At 35.3% G+C, this 19470-nt stretch overlaps 1 protein-coding gene across 5 annotated transcripts in view; it reads left to right on the plus strand.

The window, feature by feature from the left end:
- Positions 1-18607, plus strand: part of LOC148955839 (centrin-1-like) — an 86981-nt gene extending 68374 nt beyond the window's left edge. For 3 of the 5 annotated variants that reach the window (XM_089108371.1, XM_089108374.1, XM_089108373.1), the window contains exons 3-5: positions 3560-3650; positions 5731-5915; positions 18462-18607. In XM_089108371.1, coding sequence (XP_088964497.1) covers positions 3560-3650; positions 5731-5915; positions 18462-18551 — 366 coding nt within the window. In that variant the 3' untranslated portion in view covers positions 18552-18607. The remainder of the gene's footprint in view (positions 1-3559; positions 3651-5730; positions 5916-18461) is intronic. The other 2 variants (XM_089108375.1, XM_089108376.1) reach the window with 1 other exon arrangement.
- Positions 18608-19470: the final 863 nt, after the last annotated feature.

Genomic DNA, 19470 nt, shown 5'->3' on the forward strand with positions numbered 1-19470 from the left:
AAACAATAAAATATCCTTTCTTAAATATTCTGTTCTAGTTTCCATCTGCATATTAACACCATGCAAATTATGTAAATTCGCCAACAAATGCGTTTATCAGCAGCCCTGTTAAATTTTTTCAACGTAGCCAATCAACCATACGACATATAAACTTAAAAATCTTTCCTTTCTGATAACAAGGTTGTGAAACGATTTAGTCTTGAGTAAACTCGTCTCCAGAAACGCTGTTTAGGCTCGAATTTCTTAAAGTTTCTTGCCACTATATGCAAAGTTGCCACCACGGTCAGTTCCTAAAGTGCTGCGATTGCCCAACTTTGCGTGGTACACAGCGATTTTTGGTGCTACAGTCAAAAAAATCTTTGCGTCTGTGGTCCGTTTAGGTGGACTTAGCTTTTAGGTCAATCTTTTTTAATATTAAATAAAAAAAAACAAGTTTTTTAAACTGAAAGTAAGGAGCGACATTAAAACTTAAGACGAACAGAAATTATTACGTATATGAAAGGGGTTGTCCCCTCCTCAACGCCTCGCTCTTTACGCTTAAGTTTTTTATTATTTGAGAAAATAAAGTTGTGAGACAGAGTCAAACTTTAGCGTAAAGAGCGAGGCGTTGAGGAGGGGACAGCCCCTTTCATATACGGAGTAATTTCTGTTCGTTTTAAGTTTTAATGTCGCTCCTTACTTTCAGTTTAAAAAACTTGTTTTTTTTATTTAATTTCTGACCGTTTTTTAGGTCAATGCAGCTTTTATTTGCATAAAAATTTTGCTTTTCTTTTGCTAAATGGATGTCTTTACAAATTAACTTACGTAACTAACTTCAATATTCGTATATTTTTCTTCTGGCAAAAAATACAGAGTTGCAGATTTTTGCAGATATGAGCTTGAAACCTATGTAATAGGGTTTTCTGATACGCTGAATCTGACGGTGTGATTTTCATTAAAATTCTTTCACTTGTAGGGGATGTTTCCCCCCTCTTTAAAAAATCGAGTAAATTTTCTCAGACTCGTAGCCTTTGATGAGTAATACTAAACTTAATAAAATTTATATATTTAGAATCAGCATTATAAACAAATTCTTTTGATACATTTATTGACATCAAAATTCCGTTTTTAAAAGTTTCGATTACTATTGAGCCGTATCGCTTGTTTTTTTATATTACGTATATGTTATTACGTATACGAGGGGGTTCTCCCCTTAGTCAATACGTTAAAAGTTAAATCTTTACGTCAATACGTTAAATCTTTACGTTAAAAGTTAAAAAAAAATTTGATTCACAAACCCCTGAATCACAAAGGCCGTTTAATTAGAATAGATAGCTCTATTGAAAGCACTAAAAAAAACTGTAGCGTAACGAGCGAGGTATTGACTTGGGGGAGAACCCCCTCACATACGTTATAATTTCTGTTCGTTTTAAGTTCTAATATTCCTTCTTACATTTCAGTTGAAAAAACTTGTTTTTTTTATTTAATTTCTGATCGTTTTTTAAATTATTATTGGAAATCCGGCGCCCCCTTCATAGAAATGTCCCTTACCCCAAAGAAACCTCCTCCACGGAAATATTCTCCAGAGTAACCCCCTCCTCTAGCCCCCCCCTCCAGAAAAAATCCTTCCTGAAAATGGTTGTATACTTCCCGATAACCAATAAATAATGCTGGCAAGTCTGGCGCCCCCTTCATGGCAATTTCCCTTCCCCCATGAAAACTTCCTTCATGAACAGATCCTCCAACATAACCACCGACCCACCCATCCCTCCCACAACGAGAAAAAAAACCTCCTGAAAACTTCTGTATACTTCCCAATAACCAATACTATAATGTTAACATTGGGTAAAGTTCATAACTTTTAGCTCTCGCTCTGAGAACTTCGGGGGATTTAGTCATCCTAAAAGACATATTTATCATATTTTCGACCATGTTGAACAAAATGGCTATCTCAAAATTTTGATCGGGTGACTTTGGGAAAAAAATAAGCATGGGAGGGAGCCTAGTTGCCCTCCATTTTTTTGGTCACTTTAAAAGGGCAATAGAACTTTTAATTTCCGTTCCAATGAGTCCTACCATGATATTCTAGGACCACTGGGTCAATACGAAGATCCCTGGGGAAAAAAAACAAACAAACGAAAAAACACGTATCTGGGATCTTTCTTCTGGCAAAAAATGTAAAATTCCAAATTTTTGTAGATAGGAGCTTGAAACTTCTACAGTAGGGTTCTCTGATACGCTGAATATGATGGTGTGATTTTCATTAAGGTTCTATAACTTTTAGGGGGTCTTTCCCCTTTTTTTTGAAAATCAGCCAAATTTTCTCAGGCGCGTAACTTTTGATGGGTAGCACTAAACTTGATGAAAGTTATATATTTGAAATCAGCATTGACATCTGATTCTTTTGATATATCTATTGGTATCAAAAACCTGTTTTCTAGAGTTTCGGTTACCATTGAGCCGGGTCGCTCCTTACTTACAGTTCGTTACCACGAACTGTTTGATAAAGGAATAAAAATGTATCATAAGCTGGTCAGAGCACTGAATGGGAAAATGTAGGCGTATGAAAACATATGTGTATGTTTTTAATTTGTTCATATAAGAGAAAAAGTGCTACATTCAATGTAGCACGTGCTACAGTGCTACACATGATGAAATAGTAATAAAAGAGCACTTTCGTGTCACAGGTGACAACCCTGACTGTACATCTTTAGTTTACGGCTTGGATTTTCCTCTCTTTTCCAACTTTGTTTGTATTGGTTAACACAGAAGCTGATCTTATCTATCCAGATGTTGTGTATCTATTTTTAAATCTGGTTAAATCCCATGGAAACGGATTAAGCTTATTAAAAACAGACTAAACTAATTAGATTAAGTTAATTAATAACTTCCACTTTGTCCCTTAGTAACGGCTTAGATTTTTGTAGAGAGACTGCTTATACTCTCCAGGGTCACATAAATTAATGCCTAAGGCTCCTAATTTCATTTTTTTTAAATAAGAAAGAATATTTCTGACGTTTATCTAATTTAGAAGTAGATCATTAACATTCGCAGCAATTTCACTGGGCTTAGTCATTACTTTAGCTAGGGAGTTTTAATATTGAGATTGGGAGGGTGGCCCGCCAGGTTTTTTTTTATCTTGTTGTGGTTAATTTCTCATGCTACATCCAGAAAATATTCTTCTGAGAAAGGAGCACAAATGGGACTCTGACCGACCTTCGTCCTAGATATACACTTCCAAAAATTTTCGAACAGTTTCAGAACATGTTTCCACTATGGTCTTAAGTGCCAAAACTGCGTTTTACGCAACTTTGGCTGCACGTAAGTTTTGCTCCCATTTATTTTGGGAGGGATGACTGTCCGACCATAACGTTGGCAAAATGTATATAAAGACAGTGATGTAATGTGCAGGAGGCTTTCAAAGTGTAAATACGAAATTTTGACGCACGTTCATTATGCTGCTGGGTGCCTGCATATTATATATATTTCCTGAAGTAGACACTACAGGATCCAGAAGTTAAATCTCCATAATCACCATTTGTGCCAGTGGTTTCTAATATTTTTTATTTTTTGCGGAAAGGCAGCTTTGAGAGCACTCGGATTTGAACCGAAGAAGGACGAACTGCAACAGCTGTTCAAAGACTTGAAAACTACTTCTTCAGAAAATTCAGGTTTGCTTTTGTTTGATTGCTTTTGTGTTTATCTATCTATATCAATTGTGTATGTATCTATTTTTTCTCGAAAACGGCTTCATTTTTTTCATTTTATTGTTTTTTTTTAAATTGGTTTACTGATCTAGATAAGTCATGAGTTTGAGAAAATTCGCTTAGAGCCTTAATTTTCAAATAACATTTTTCATTTGAGGGACGTCATATTTATATTTACATTTAAAGAGCAAAACTTAAATAATTTTTTCCCAGGGTGGTTGTATCATTTTTGGTATCTATGACGCATGCGTATTGCACAAGATGACAAATGACTCCGAATCCGAACGGCTAAAGCAAAAAGTTTGGAACAAACGACAGCAAGAATCATATCAAATTGTAAACAAAAAATGTTGCACAACGAAATTGGCGGCTAGAAGATAAATCAAAACTACAATGGAATGAAGGGCCGCGCTATTGTCTGTGAAGAATAAACAGGAAGGGGGAATTGAATTCATGCCAGAATTTCTTAATTTAATTGAATTTGCTTATTTGCCACCTTGGAATGAAGGAACGTGTTATTTTGGTGTTTGCGAAGACACACAGGAAGAAGCAAATGAATCCACGTCAGAATTTCAAAATCTAATTGAAGTTACAGATTTGCCACCCTATGGCTTAAAATAAAGAATAACACGATAATTATGCTATTGTGTAAAGAGGAAATTCTATACTTCTTTCCGTGCTCTGGTCGTATAATTTTTTGTATCTATGACGCATGCGAAATAATACAAGATGACAGATTACTCTGAACAGCTAAAGCAAAAGAAGCGACATCAAGACTCAATTGCAAACAAAAATATTGCACAACAAAGTCTGCTCTTAGAAGATAAATCAAAATTACAATGGAATGAAGGAACGTGTTATTTTAGCGTGTATGAAGGGTAAACAGAAATCAAGGATTCAATTCACGCCAGAGTTTCTACAAAAATCTCAGACCTTAATTTTGATCTTATGTTAAGACTATATGAAATTCTAAAACTCGTTATTTTTGGGGCGTAACAATATAGCGTCACAGAAAAACTCAGAATGAAAAATTTTCTATTGAGATGAAAAATATTTATTTTTGGTTTGCTTAATTGTTTTTGGTCACGAATATTCAGTTACCGTAGTAAACCTTTCCATTTTTGAAAATAGTATGCACACATTTCGGGGGTGACTGCTTTTTGACAGGTCTTTACTTTTTTGGGAGAGGGTCATTTTTGGTTGCAAGTCAATTTTGGAAAAGCCCTAGAAAACCTGCAAAAAAGATGATAGCAATATTAAGGGTAGGGAGGGGGGAGATTCTTATGTATCTGCGCTAGAGAATTGGTTCAGATTGGTTACCAATGTTAGTTTGAAGTGTGAGATAACATATGTCGTATCTACGTGAGCTTTGGTTTCCTTTTATCATTTAAACACACAACCAGGAAAGCTTTCTTTCAGGGCTTGGAAAAGCTTCCAACAGTAATGTTGGAGACATAAGTTCAGACAGCTGATTGGAAATTAGTATAATTCGAATTACGAACTGGTTAAATTTGGTGCATCTTGAAATATCTTTTGGAAGCTTACTTGTCAAACTTTAGCATGGAGAGCGGGGTTTGGGGGAAAGGCGTCACATGGATGATAATTTCTAAAAGTTTTAATTTTTTTTTTTACCTTAATCTTAAAACACCTTTTTTACTTTAATTATCTACTTAAGATTTTCTGTCTAATTGTTTTAACAATTGTCATTCTGAACATTATTTAACAAATATCGAATGGCTATTTCAAAAATAGTAAAAAAAACAAGATAAAACACTACAATAAAATCGATTTGTTAAAAGAACTAAAATAGAGATATTTGAACTAAGAAGAAAAAAAATAAGTAAGATCAAATACTAAAATAATACAATTCGTATTTAATCTGAAACTTCATTTTGAAGTCCAATTTCCATTATAATTATGATAGCCAATCAAAACTGTTTAATCCTGCTGTTTTTCTTTAACTTATTGTTCATCCTTTTGCTATCGTTATTAAATGCAAGTTTTGTGACTGTTGAACAGTTCAGTCAATTATTACATATTACAGGTTTTGTGACATTTGAACAATTCAGTAAATTAGTAACATCAAAAATTGAATGCAATGAAACCAAAGAAGAAGTCAAACGGGCATTTCGACTCTTTGATGAAGACAACACTGGCAAAATAACGTTTGCAAAACTTAAAAAAATAGCCAAAGAACTTGGTGAAGATATCAGTGATGAGGATTTAAAGGTAAACTTATATTTTTGTATTTAAAATGAGAAAATTAAAGGCTATTTTTTATCCCAAAAACTTATAAGATAACCAATGTAATGAAAAAGAATGGCCGAGAAACTAAATAGGGAGACGCAATTTAATGATAAAGAAAACGAAAAACGATTTTTTTTGAAAATAAGAAAATTCCTCGAATCCGAAAAAGAAGAAAATAAAATGCTGTTTTTTCTCCATAAAAACTAATCTAATAAGGAAGAAAAAGTTTGCAAACTAAATAGGGAGGCATCGTATTGGTGATGTATTTTAAAAATAAAGAAAGTAAAATAATGACTTTTGATTCAGAAAAATCTCTTGAGTTTAACAAATAAAAAAATGATTCACTGCTTTTTCCCCAAAAAACTTGTGCAATAACCTAGTTTAATAAAACATGAAGAGCCTGGAAACCAAATTGAGAGGTATTCTTATAAAACGAAACAATAGTAAAAAAAGGAGAAAAACGAGGATTATACAAGCCAGTGAAAAATATGGACTAAAATGCAAATATTTCAGTCAAGACCTCCGCTTGACCGTCCTCAGTGCAAGATAATAACGTTAAAATTACTAATAAAAATCCAAGGATACTATAAAAAATTTCAAACCTTAAAACAAAGCACAACTAAAATTTGAAGACCCTCTCCATGTAACGGTGAAAGGGTAACTGATTATTTATGAGAGGTATTCTATCCGTGATATGTTTTAAAAATAAAGAAAATGAATTACTGATCTTTTTTAAAAATAGGAAAAATCACTCAAGATCAAAAAAGGGAAAACAAATTATGATTTTTCCCAAAGTAAGTATAAGATTAACTAGTATAATAAAAGGCGAAGTTCTTGGAAACTCAGTAAGAAAGTATCGTTTCAGCAATGCAGCCATGAGCTGTATAACTCGTTTGGTTTTTTTCACAACGAAACAAATATGCTTATTTGTGAATGAATAAATCCTTATTTTATTTCAAATTTGAAAAATGAATGGAATTTCAAAGGATTTGCGAATTCAGGGTGCTAGAATAGGTTTGAAAATTAATGTTAAGAAGACTAAGTCACCGAGGCTAGGAATAAGGGACCATGAAAATGTGACGTCGAGTAACAAAAAGATTGATCAGGTGGACATCTTCACTTACCTTGGTAGTATCATTGGCAGTGCAATTGCGCTGCCTAAGTAAAGAACGATGTTGGCACAATGTATTATTTTTTTTTCCATACAAGGGCACTTCGTATCGAAGGAGTTGTCATAGAAACTTCGAAAAAGACTCATTCGATTGGAAATTGGAATGGCTAGTGCCCTTTTTAATAGTCGAAAGTGATTGGAAGGCAACTAACACCTCTTCCACGCCCATTATTTCCCCAAATATATCCAATCAAAATTTTGAGATAGCCATTTTGTTCAACGTAGTTGACTGCCAGATAGAAATTATGTTTTTGAGGAGGACACTCCCCCAACAGCCCTCAGGGCAGGGGTTGTAAGCTATGCCCTGGGGGCATATAAGGTTTTTATAGAAATTTTTGTCGTAGAAACTTCAAAAAGGGCTCATTCGATTGGAAATTAAAAGGGTTAGTAACCTTTTTAATAGTTGAAAGTGATTGGAGGACAACTAACTCCCCTCTCACGCCCACTTTCTCCCAAAACACATCCAATAAAATTTTTTAGATAGCCATTTTGTTCAACGCAGTTGAGAGTTCTGGAAATTAGGTCTTTGAGGACGACAACCCCTAACAGCCCTCAGGGCAAGGATTGTATCAATATTTAGTGATAGCCATTTTTTTCAATGTAGTTGAAAGTTCTGGAAATTATATATTTGAGGATGACACTCCCCCAGAGCCCTCAAGGGTAAGGGTTGTAAGTTATGCCCTGGGGGCATATATGGTTTTTATTGGAAGCTTTGTCATAGAAACTTGAAAAAGGGCACATTCGATTGGAAATTCAAAGGGCTAGTGCCCTTTTTAATAGTCGAATGTGATTGGAGGGCAACCACCCCCCCCCCTCTCACACCGACCTTTTCCCCAAACACATCCAATCAAGATTTTTAGATAGCCATTTAGTTCAACGTAGTTGAAAGGTCCGGAAATTATGTCTTTGAGGATGACACTCCCCCCATAGCCCTCAGGGCAAGGGTTTTAAGTTTTTCCCTGGGGGCATAGAAATTAGGTCTTTGCGGATGATAACCTCCTCATAGCTCTCAGGGCAAGGGTTGTAAGTTATGCCTAGGGGGCATATAAGGTTTTTATAGATAGCGATGTTGTAGAAACTTTAAAAAGGGCTCATTCGATTGGAAATTAGAAGGGCTTGTGCCCTTTTCAATTATCAAAAGTGATTGGAGGATAACTAACACCCCTTTCACACCCACCATTTTCCCAAACACATCCAATCAAAATTTTGAGATTGCCATTTTGTTCGAAGTAGTTATAAAGTCCGGAAACTGTGTTTTCGAGGGTGTCACTCCCCCACATCCCTCAGGGCAAGGGTTGTAAGTTATACCCTGGGGGCATATAAGGTTTTTTTTTATAGAAAGCGTTGCCGCAGACACTTCAAAAAAGGCTCATTTGAAGGAAATTGAAAGGGCTAGTGCCCTTTTTAATAGTCGAAAGCTATTGGAGGGCAAGTAACCCCCCTCTCATGCCCAATATTTCCCCAAATACATCCAATCAAAATTTTGAGATAGCCATTTTGTTCAACGTAGTCGAAAGGTCCGGAAATTATGTCTTTGAGGATGACACTTCCCCCACAGCCCTCAGGGCAAAGTTTTTCCCTGGGTACATATAAGGTTTTTATAGAAAGCGCTGTTGTAGAAACTTCAAAAAGGGCTCATTCAGTTGGAAATTCAAAGGGCTAGGGCACATTTAAATAGTCGAAAGTGATTGGAGGGCAACTAACCCCCTCTCAGACCCGCTATTTTCCCAAACGCAAACACTCAAAATTTTGAGTTTTCCATGTTCACCGTATATGAAAGGTATAAAACTTATGACTTTGAGGATGATAACCCCTTCAGAGCCCTCTGGGCCCGAATTGTAATCTGTGCCCTGGGGGCATATAAGGTTCTTATAGAAAGTCTTGTCGTAGAAACTTCAAAAAGGGCTCTGTCGATTGGAAATTGAAAGGGCTAGTGCCCTTTGTAATAGTCGAAAGTGATTGGAGGGCTACTAACCCCCCTCTCACGCCCACCATTTCCCCAAACACGTCCAATCAAAATTTTGATATAACAATTTTGTTCAACGGAGTTGAAAGTTCTGGAAATTAGGTCTTTGAGGATGACACCCCACCCTCGCAGCCCTCAGGGCAAGGGTTGTAAGTTATGCTCTGAGAGCATATAAGATTTTTATAGAAAGCGTTGTCGTAGAAACTTCAAAAGAGCTCATTCGATTGGAAATTGAAAGGGCTAGTGCCTTTTTTAATACTTGAAAGTGATTGGAGAGCAACTGACGCCCCTCTCACGCCCATCATTTCTCCAAAAACATCCAATAAAAATTTTGAGACAACCATTTTGTTTAACATAGTTCAAAGTTCTGGAAATTTTGTCTTTGAATGCTACAACCCCTCAACAGCTCTGAGGGCAAGGGTTGTAAGTTATGCTCTTAGGGCATATAAGATATTTATAGAAAGTGTTGTCGTAGAAACTCAAAAAGGGCTCATTCCATTGAAAAATGAAAGGGCTGGTACCCTTTTTAATAGTTGAATGTGATGGGAAGGCTTGGCATTTTTATAGTAAAGAGCGGTGTTGTTACAATGTATTTTTTTTTTTGTTTAGACCAGGGCACTTTGTATCGAAGGAGTTGTAGAAACTTCGAAAAGGGCTCATTCGGTTGAAAATAGAAAGGGCTAGTGCCCTTTTTAATAGTTGAAAGTGATTTGAGGGTAACTAATCCCCCTCCTACGCCCACCTTCCCATTTGCCCATTATGTTTAAAAATTAAATGTTGTCTTGAGATTAAATCAAAATGTACTATGTTAATGCTAATTCCCAATAAGGCATCTCAGCCGTATCTCAAGAACGACTGAGGGTATTATGTTCAAACTTTCGGGGCTATTTCTGCTCTTAAAATTTTACCAAATCTAAATAGCATAAGTGTATCCAAGCTATCAAAGAAAGTAAACAGATTTTTTTGCAAATGGTATCAAGTTTTCTACTTCAGGGCAACTAGAGGAGGTATGAAACTAAATTAAACACTAATAGCCGACCAAACTATAGAGTCTTAAAAAAACAAAATGATTTAAAGTATTATTTTCTATTTCCCTGAAAAGACTATGTCAATATAAAACGAACAGAAATTAATTAAAAAAATCTTTTCCACAAAATACATTTTTCAAAGAAAAGTAAAGAACTCCATTAAACCAAAAATGAACGAAAACAAGATCAAATAATCTACCAAGCGTGGAACTATCACAGATCAGCATTGAAAAATAAATGAAACCCAAAACGAACTGAAATTACAATAAATAATCGAGTCAAATTCAAAACGAGGAGAAATTAACATGAGTAAGGCTCAAAACCCCTATGCCTTCCCAAGGCCAGAATATAATTTGCACTTTACTGCAAAAATACAAATGAACGTGCATTGTCAGTTTAATATACATATGTTTATATTTATTAATCAAAATGTCAATATTATTTGATTTATTAAAGTTATAAAAGTAAAAACATTTATATTTTTTTCAGTAAAGTGCAAAGTAAAGTCTAAGCATTACTCGCTTTTAGATCTATTTATTCATTTACATTATTACTTGTTGTATGTTTTTTGCTATGATTGTTTATTTAATTTCTTTTAAAACGAAACAATAGTAAAAAAAGAGAAAAACGAGGATTATACCAACCAGTGAAAAATATGGACTAAAATGCAAATATTTGAATCAAGACCTCCGCTCAACCGTCCTCAGTGCAAGATAATAACATCAGAATTACTTAGAAAAACCAATGGGTACTATAAAAAAATTTCAAACCTTAAAACAAAGCACAACAAAAATTTGAAGACCCTCTCCATGTAACGGTGAAAGGGTAACTGAATGATAAAATACAGTACTGAATGGAAATTCAATTTTTTAATTTATACAGATTATTTTAAAAGCTAAACGCTTTCCAGGTAAAACATCATCACAGATTAGGTTAGGTTGCAAAATGTTATTTTTTTAATATTTAAGTAAAAACGATCAGAATTAATTAGTTCATTATAAATGGGGCTTAAATAGATTTCTTCTGTATCTCTATTGAGAGCAACCTTTCGTGTGAATGTACTTTTTTATCTCAACTGCCTCCCTGAAAACTTAGATGAGACCTTTAACATGAGCAATAATGGAGGTGTTATCGAATAAAACAAAATGGTGCAGGTTGTCATACACATGCTGAGCCAAGTTGGAATCAAAAGTCTCAGGCCTTTGGGATAGCTCCATAGCTTTGTCGATTGAGGACCTGTGTTCCAATAATCTCTCCCCCAATTGCTGATGGGTTCTTCCAACATAGAAACAGCCACAAGAACATGGAACCCTATAAACACCACTGCCCAAAATTGGGCTTGTTTTATCTGTACCGCTGTTAAAATAGTCCTCGATTTTACTAGAATTTTTGAAGGTGGCATTTAAGTTATGTTTTTTAAAAATTCTTTGCAATTTGTCACCTAATTTGGGAAAATAGGGCAAAACAGTAAAAACTTTCTTATCACCCACTAAAGGGGTGATATCCGTTGGAGGTTGTGGAGACGATGAATCTTTTTCTGCCTTTTTTTTTCTTTTTTCTATGATGGATTCCAGTAACTTGATAGGATATCCATTGCAAAACAAAATGTCCTTCAGATAATTTAATTCTGGGATTATATGAGCCTTTGAACAAGTTCTTATGACACAATCAACTAAAGATATAACTACTCCTCTTTTTGCACAAGGAGGGTGGTTGGAAGAGAAATGCAAATACCTATCATTATGTATAGGTTTTCTATAAATCGAATATTCAAGGCTGAGAGATTTTTTAAAGATTAAGGCGTCTAAAAAAGGCAGTTTATGATTATATTCCAGTTCCAAGGTGAACTGAAGGCTGGAATCGAAACTATTAAGATGAAGTAAAAAAGCGTTAATTTCTATCTCTCCGTGATTCCAGACAGAGATTAAATAAAAAAAAACAAGTTTTTTAAACTGAAAGTAAGGAGCGACATTAAAACTTAAAACGAACAGAAATTACTCCGTAAATGAAAGGGTCTGTCCCCTCCTCAACGCCTAGCTCTATACGCCAAAATTTGACTCTTTCTTACAACTTTGTTTTTTTAAACAATAAAAAACTTTAGCGTAAAGAGCGAGGCGTTGAGGAGGGGACAGACCCTTTCATATACGGAATAATTTCTGTTCGTTTTAAGTTTTAATGTCGCTCCTTACTTTCAGTTTAAAAAACTTGTTTTTTTTTATAACCGGCCCCAGAACCGGTGTTTCAGAGGAAAAGTATTCAAAGTGGAGGTTTCATTAAATTCCATGTAAAAAGTGGCCAAAAAAGGTGAAAGGCTCGTACCCATTGGGAGGCCATTTGTTTGGGTGAAAAATTGATTGTTGTACCGCAAATATAAGGAATATCTATTGCAAAGACGAACAAGTCGCATAATGGTTTCAATATCTAATGTTTTGTAATCCATCCGGACAATATTATCTTCTAGTTTCTTTTGAAGAGTGAATTCACATTTTTTTTATATCACATGATGTATACATCGAAATGGCATCAAAACTGGCCAAAACTGTGTCTTTTTTTATATCAAGATTTTTTAATTTTTTCACAAGGTGTACTGAATTTTTAATGTAAGAAGCTTGCGTCGACATAAGAGGACGAAAAATTGTGGATAACCATTTTCCCAGTCTGGAAGCTGGTTAGCTATAAGAGGCCATAATTGGGCGCAGAAGAACTCCATCTTTGTGAATTTTTGGGAGACCATAGAAATTAGGAGCGGAACACCCTTTAGGGTAAAACATTTTGTACATTTGTGGAGTAACGAGTCTTTCTTTTTGTAAAATTTCCATCTGTTTTCGTACTTCACGGGTGAACTTGTCGGTTGGGTCTGACTCTATCCGTTTATAAGTGTGAGTGTCAGACAAAATATCCGTAACTTTTTTGTTATATGAGACTTTATCAAGGATAATAATTTTATTCGCTTTGTCAGCCCTGGTGATAATGATGTCTGGGTCTTTTGTTAAATTTCCAAGAATTTGTGTTTCCCAAGTTTTTGAATTAGAGGAATAAGGAGTGAAGTCAAGAAGATTACTAAAATCCTCCCCTCGAAGTAAATCTGGATTTTCCACAATACCTCTTGAGCCAAATATGCCCGCCTCCACACTGGATACTATCTCTGAGAAATTTACTCGTGGATGAGGCAAGTAAAATTTTGTTCCCTTAGACAACATATGGATTTCTTCCGGTGTAAGAAATCCGGTGTAAGAATCATGTTACTTCGAGGGGAGGTTGTTAAGAATCGATAACACCTCCATTCTTGCCCCTGTTAACGGTCTCATCCCAGTTTTCAGGGAGGCAGTTGAGATAAAAAGTACATTCACCGAAAGGTTGCTCTCAATAGAGATACGGGAGAAACCTATTTAAGCCCTATTTATAATGAACTAATTAATTCTGATCGTTTTTACTTAAACATTAAAAAAAAATCACATTTTACAACCTAACCTAATCTGTGATGATGTTTTACCTGGAAAGCGTTTAGCTTTTAAAAATGCTCTGTATAAATTAAAAAATTGAATTCCCGTTCAGTACTGTATTTTTTATTCAGTTACCCTTTCACCGTTACATGGAGAGGGTCTTCAAATTTATTTGTGCTTTGTTTTAAGGTTTGAAATTTTTTATAGTATCCTCGGATTTTTATTAGTAATTTTAATGTTATTATCTTGCACTGCGGACGGTCAAGTGGAGGTATTGACCGAAATATTTGCATTTTAGTCCATATTTTTCACTGGCTTGTATAATCCTCGTTTTTCTCTTTTTTTTACTATTGTTTTGTTTTATCATGATTAGCCAGTGTGGTCTCAGAAATTATTTAATTTCTTTTCGTTTTGGGTTTACTTTATTCTTTAATAAGAATTTCTGGTCGTTTTGAGTTTGAACTTTAACAGGTATTTGTATCCGCTGAGCTTAAGTTTAAAACGGCCTTTACTTTTCTTTGAAAAACTGATTTTTCGGAAAGTTTTTTTTAATTAATTATTAGTAAAAGGATGGGAACAGTTAAGGTGTTAAAAATAGAATAGCCAAGGCTCAGGGTGTTTTTTCACAGTTAAAAAAAAGTTTGGAAGAAGAGGAAGATACGTCTGCACACCAAGATTAGAATATTGGAAGCTAGAGTGATGACAGGGGAAGCATGGGTGCTCGGAAAAGCGGATGAAGATTTGCTTGATATTTTCCATAGAAATTGCCTACGGATTGTTCTGGGTACCCGGCTGAGTGACCGTATTTCAAACAGTAGGCTGAACGAAAAGTATAGTTCAATCCCGCTTTCCAGGGCTATAATGAGAGAAAGGCTGAGATGGCTAGGGCACATTCTGTGGTGAAAGATGACATATTGCCAAAGAATATCTTTTTCGGCCAACCGTCTAGGGCTAAACGGAAAGCAGGTCGTCCGTAGTTGGTGTGGGAGGATGTCATAAAGAAAGATTTAAAGGATATAGGAACTTCCTGAGAGTGTGTAAAGAGGGAGGGTTTGAATAAATTGGGATGGAGGAGGAGTGTGCGTAGCTGTGTTGGTCTCAGGCGGCATGGTCTTGCAGTGAGTTGTTAGTAGTACTAGTACTAGTAATTCTATAAATTAGAAATGTATAATCAAGATTTTTTCAAAAAAAAAACTTTAAAAAATAACATACATAGGCTTTTCCGAAATAATAATAAAAAAAATAATGAGGAGAGTTGGATCTCCTTCCCCTTCCTTTCAAGAAAAAAATAGGGTAACCTAATGTATCAAAACAGGAAAGGCCTGAAAACTCAACAGGATGTATCCTATCAGTGACGTGCTTTGAAAAAGAAAGGAATGAATTACTGACCTTTTTTAGATTAAAAAAAAAACTCTCGAGCATAAAAAATAAAAAAGGAATAATAATTTTTTTCCCATAAATTATAGAATAGCCTCTTATAATAAACAGAAAGGTCCTAAAAAGTAATTAGGGAAGTATCCTACTGATGTAGATAGGAGCTGTATAACTCGTTTGACTTTTGATGATGATTTCATAATGAATGCATTTTTTTGTGAATGAATAAATTATCATTTTATCTATTTATAATTCTAGAAATTAGAAATATAAAAACTAGAAGTCTGGCGGGAAAATTTGTATACCAAACCTTCTCCATAGCCATGCCACTGCATTATATTGAAAAAAAAAGAAAAATTAATTATTCTTTACCTACCAGCTAACCGTCTAGGCTAAACGGAAAGCAGGTCGTCCGCGGTTGGGGTTGAAGCATGTCACAAAGAAAGATTTTAGGGAAATAGGAACTTCCTTGGAGGGTGTGAAGATGGAGACTTTGAACAGATTGGGATAGAGGAGGAGCGTGCGTAGATTTGTTGGCCTCAGGCGGCTTAGTGCTGTGGTGAGTTGTTAGTAGTAGTAGTGCCAGCTTTCTTGGATACCTTTACACAGGACAGAGCTTCATTTTTATTCTCTCTCATGGATTTCTTAATTCATTCTTGCGCCAATTCATCTCTAGAAACGTAGCAGAGCCTTCTTTAGATTTCTTTCAATGTAGGTTTACATTGGAACCAAATTTTGTAGTGCTATAATTTTTTAAAGGATAAAAGGTAAAGGATACGGCACTAAACACTTAAAGTCCAAACCGGCGGCTCTGTGTTATGCTTTTTGCAGAAGAATAGCTTATGGATACTTCCAGGTACTTGTTTGAACAATTGTAAAGATAAAAAATTAGCCGAAGGACAGGGTTTGCCCGAAGGGTAGGGGTTCGATTCTTGGTGTGGCCAGCTATTTGTTTAGGGACGGGGGTCAGTGGCGTGACTCTGCTAAGCGGTGCCAGAGTAAACCCCGCTCTAAATGGTTACCTCGAGAAATCTGGGGAAGGTAAGCAGGAAAGGTGTACAAAAGCACAGGATGGCTGGCCTCTAACTCCCCTCTGCACTTCCTGGCTGAAGGGCCTTGAAACGGAGATTTTTCTCATATTTAGAATCACCCTAGTTTCGGAACCACATCTGACAACTGGGATTACTCTGGCTTCTAATATACTAAGCTTAGTTCTGACGCGTACGCTCCCATCCTGCAAAAAAAAACACGGAATTTTCACTGGATTCTGATGAATGTGTAAATCTTGTGTGTTTGGTGTGTTTTGGTAGGCTTTTTGGGCTGAAAAGCTTCTTCCTAGCTAGGTTGTCTATTTTGGGTTGCCTCCCCGTTGTAGCATAAAAATTGTAGGCATAAATATGTAATGAGGTAGAGGTAATAGGCTTGACATTGTCTGTGCAGGATCTTGACTCTAGTTGATAGAAGAGCATCGCCAAATATGAATAACCATATTCTGACCGAGGTGGGCCCCGGATTGCATAAAACATCCCTTCAACTGGAGGTCCCAAGAACTTCTTGCTGTCCGGTTCTAAGCTGGTTTAAGCACTTTGTGAAGACTTGAGAAGATGTGTTAGTCCCTCTCCTGCACTGGTTCTCGGACAGTTAATTTTTCTGAGGCCATAATAAATTCAGAGATTTGAAGAATATGAAAATTGCAACTTGAAATGTTACAAAGTTAATAGACAATTATCGTGCCGACATTTTGACTGACGAATTAAGACGCTTCTTACTCGACTTATTAGGAGTTTCAGAAATTTATATCTTTGAGGTAGAAAACAGTAAATTGGATGATATAGGATTTATTTACTCAGGCAGAGAGGATGGGATGCATAGGCAGGGAGTAGGGCTCGCCATGAATAAGGAAGTTGCTAAGTCTTGTTTGGGTTGGGAAGGTACTGACAATAGAATGCTAGTCTCTCATTTTATGACTATGCGAGGTATCAATCATAGTAGTATATGCCCTGGTAGAACGGACTGATGGAGTGACTCAGATGACTTTTAATGACACCTACAGAAAAAAATAGCCTGGGTCCCAGTTAGAATTATGGTCCTTTATTAGGAGATTTTAACGCCCAGGTCGGTAGAAATAGAGGTAAATGATATCCTAGCCTAGGTAAATTTGATGTAGGAAAAGAAAACAATAATGGCTAGAGACTGATGCAATTTTGTAGATATAACAATCTAGTTATAATCAATGCAGTATCTGGTCATAAAATGACCCATAAGTTAACATGGTAATTACATGATGGTAAGACATCTAACTCTATTGATCATGCTATTGTAAACTGAATACTGGCAGGATCAATACAAGATACTAAAGTATAAAGGAATGCTGTTATTGATGTTAAAAATAAAAATCTCCATCTAGTAGTGTCTAACGTTAATTTAAAGCTACAATTTAGAAAGGGTAACTATCTTTCGGGAATCTATTATGTTGATAGAATCCTGGAAAAGAATTTGAGAAAAATTTTCCAGGAACAGCTGAAGACAAAACTACAGAGTTTAAAAAATGACAATTTAGAAGAGGGATGGAATAATTTGTCGAAAATAGTTTGTTTAATAAAGAGGATGAGTGGCTTGTACAAGAATTATTCGAGTGATAGATCATACAAAAATAAGAGGAATGTAAAGAAAATGAAGAATGCATTAAAATTTGAATTACGGAGGTGTAAAGTGGAGGTCATGGACAAAAAGAGCAGTAGTTTCCCTATCTCTAAGATGCATGAAAGGTATTTCCTATTGCTAAGATGTCTCTGAAAGAAACACTGAAATTTAGCATTAGTAGGTGATAAATGGGACGAAATTTCAAAAAATGAAAAGAATTGTACCGTATACTTTGTGCAAACTTCAAAATGCCTCCAAAAATACCATATAGCTCATGGGAATTTGGTTTAGAGTCCTTGAGCAAAATTGGTAAAATCTAACAACCATCGGTGGTAGTTGGATTGTCAGTGCCAATCCAGGATTCAAAAACTCCCTTTTCTCTTGATACTTTGACAGTCGAAAATGAGAATCCAGATCGTCTAGCTATAATGCTGGTTGACTCAGAGGTCATTTTAAAGGATGAATTTGCTAGATTTTGACTTTTAAACTTCAGTGAATGGTGTCTCTAATCTTTTGTGTTTTAGTATAATTTTCTAAAGTTAATGCCAAAATGTTGACAAGCTCTTGTCAATTTTGTTTTTAGATATCACGATGTGGCTTCCACCATTTTTATAGCTGTATAAGTGGTTTGAAGGCAATTCGTCTGGGAGATGCTGAAGAATGATTCAGTTACTAGATGGTTACTTATTCAGCTACTTACAGTTACTTTCTTTCAGATGAAACATTCAAAACTGGATATATTCTGAGTGTCTCGTTTTGTTTATTTGTGAAATTATCTCTACAAGTTAGAAGTTGCGTAAAGGCTTTTTAAGTGTTGGGATTTGTTTCCTGCCGAGGCTCCTTTGCTTTTCCTGTTGTCAAGTTTTCTACTGCGATTATATCAATTCTGTCTCTTAATTTCAGGAAATGATAGAAGAAGCTGATAAAGATGGAGATGGCGCTGTCAGTCAAGAAGAATTTCTCCAAATTATGAAAAAGGCGGGATTGTACTGAAAATATGTTTTTGTTTCTTCCTTCATTTCTTTTTTGTTCAATAAAAAATTCTTTTGTCTTATTTCCTTTTACACTTCTAGATTTAGACGGATTACAGTAAAAGCTTTTGGAGTACTATAAATACAGAATTGTGCTATTTGGTGCGATCTCCTTGGCGTCTTTTCTTTGTGGGTAGAATACACATTATTTTTGCAACTTAGAAGGAAGAGAGACACGACAAAATGTTGAAAAATTACATGTATTTTTCCCTTGGAAAATCTACAACATCTCAAGTTTCTATGCATAGTTTAATGCAAATTTGAATTCTAGTAATAGGCTTCCTGGTATTTAAATTAGGTTATTGTTTGCCAAAACTCCAGCCGCTCGGAATATTTGCTATATGATGCATACTATAGATGTCGGAGAAAAAATTCACTCAGAGCCTCACCAAAATTTGCCTTAATTTCACCAAAACTAAGCTTCATATGAAATCCACACTATTATAGTTCAAAATTTTTGCCTCTCAAGTTTCTTCTACTGTTGATCAACTATACGAACTTTTTGAACTAAGCTTTGTTTTTCGGCTGCGTATGAAGTTTTGCTTTGGAATTTTTCTGTGCGATATATACCGTACTATAGCCAACCACAGCCAGTAAAGCGAGCGGATGAAGGCGAAAAAATCGTTCTATGGTCGACAGCTTGAGCCTTATCAGAATGAAGTGTGGCCTCTGTTTTGATTGACCCAAAATCCTGCAAAAATAAGCTTATTGTTAGCCAAATAATAAGCCTGGATATGGGAAATTAACATTTGTGTTCAACCTCCTCTATTATCATTAATTAATTAAAAAAAAAAATCCACAAAATAAGTTTTTCAAAGAAAAGTAAAGAACTCCATTAAACAAAAAATGAGCAAAAATAAAATCAAATAACTACCACAAAT

Source organism: Artemia sp. Qi Xiang Cuo, chromosome 2, assembly GCF_049724085.1.
Source record: "Artemia sp. Qi Xiang Cuo chromosome 2, ASM4972408v1, whole genome shotgun sequence".
NCBI classification, from domain to species: Eukaryota; Metazoa; Arthropoda; class Branchiopoda; order Anostraca; family Artemiidae; genus Artemia; species Artemia sp. Qi Xiang Cuo.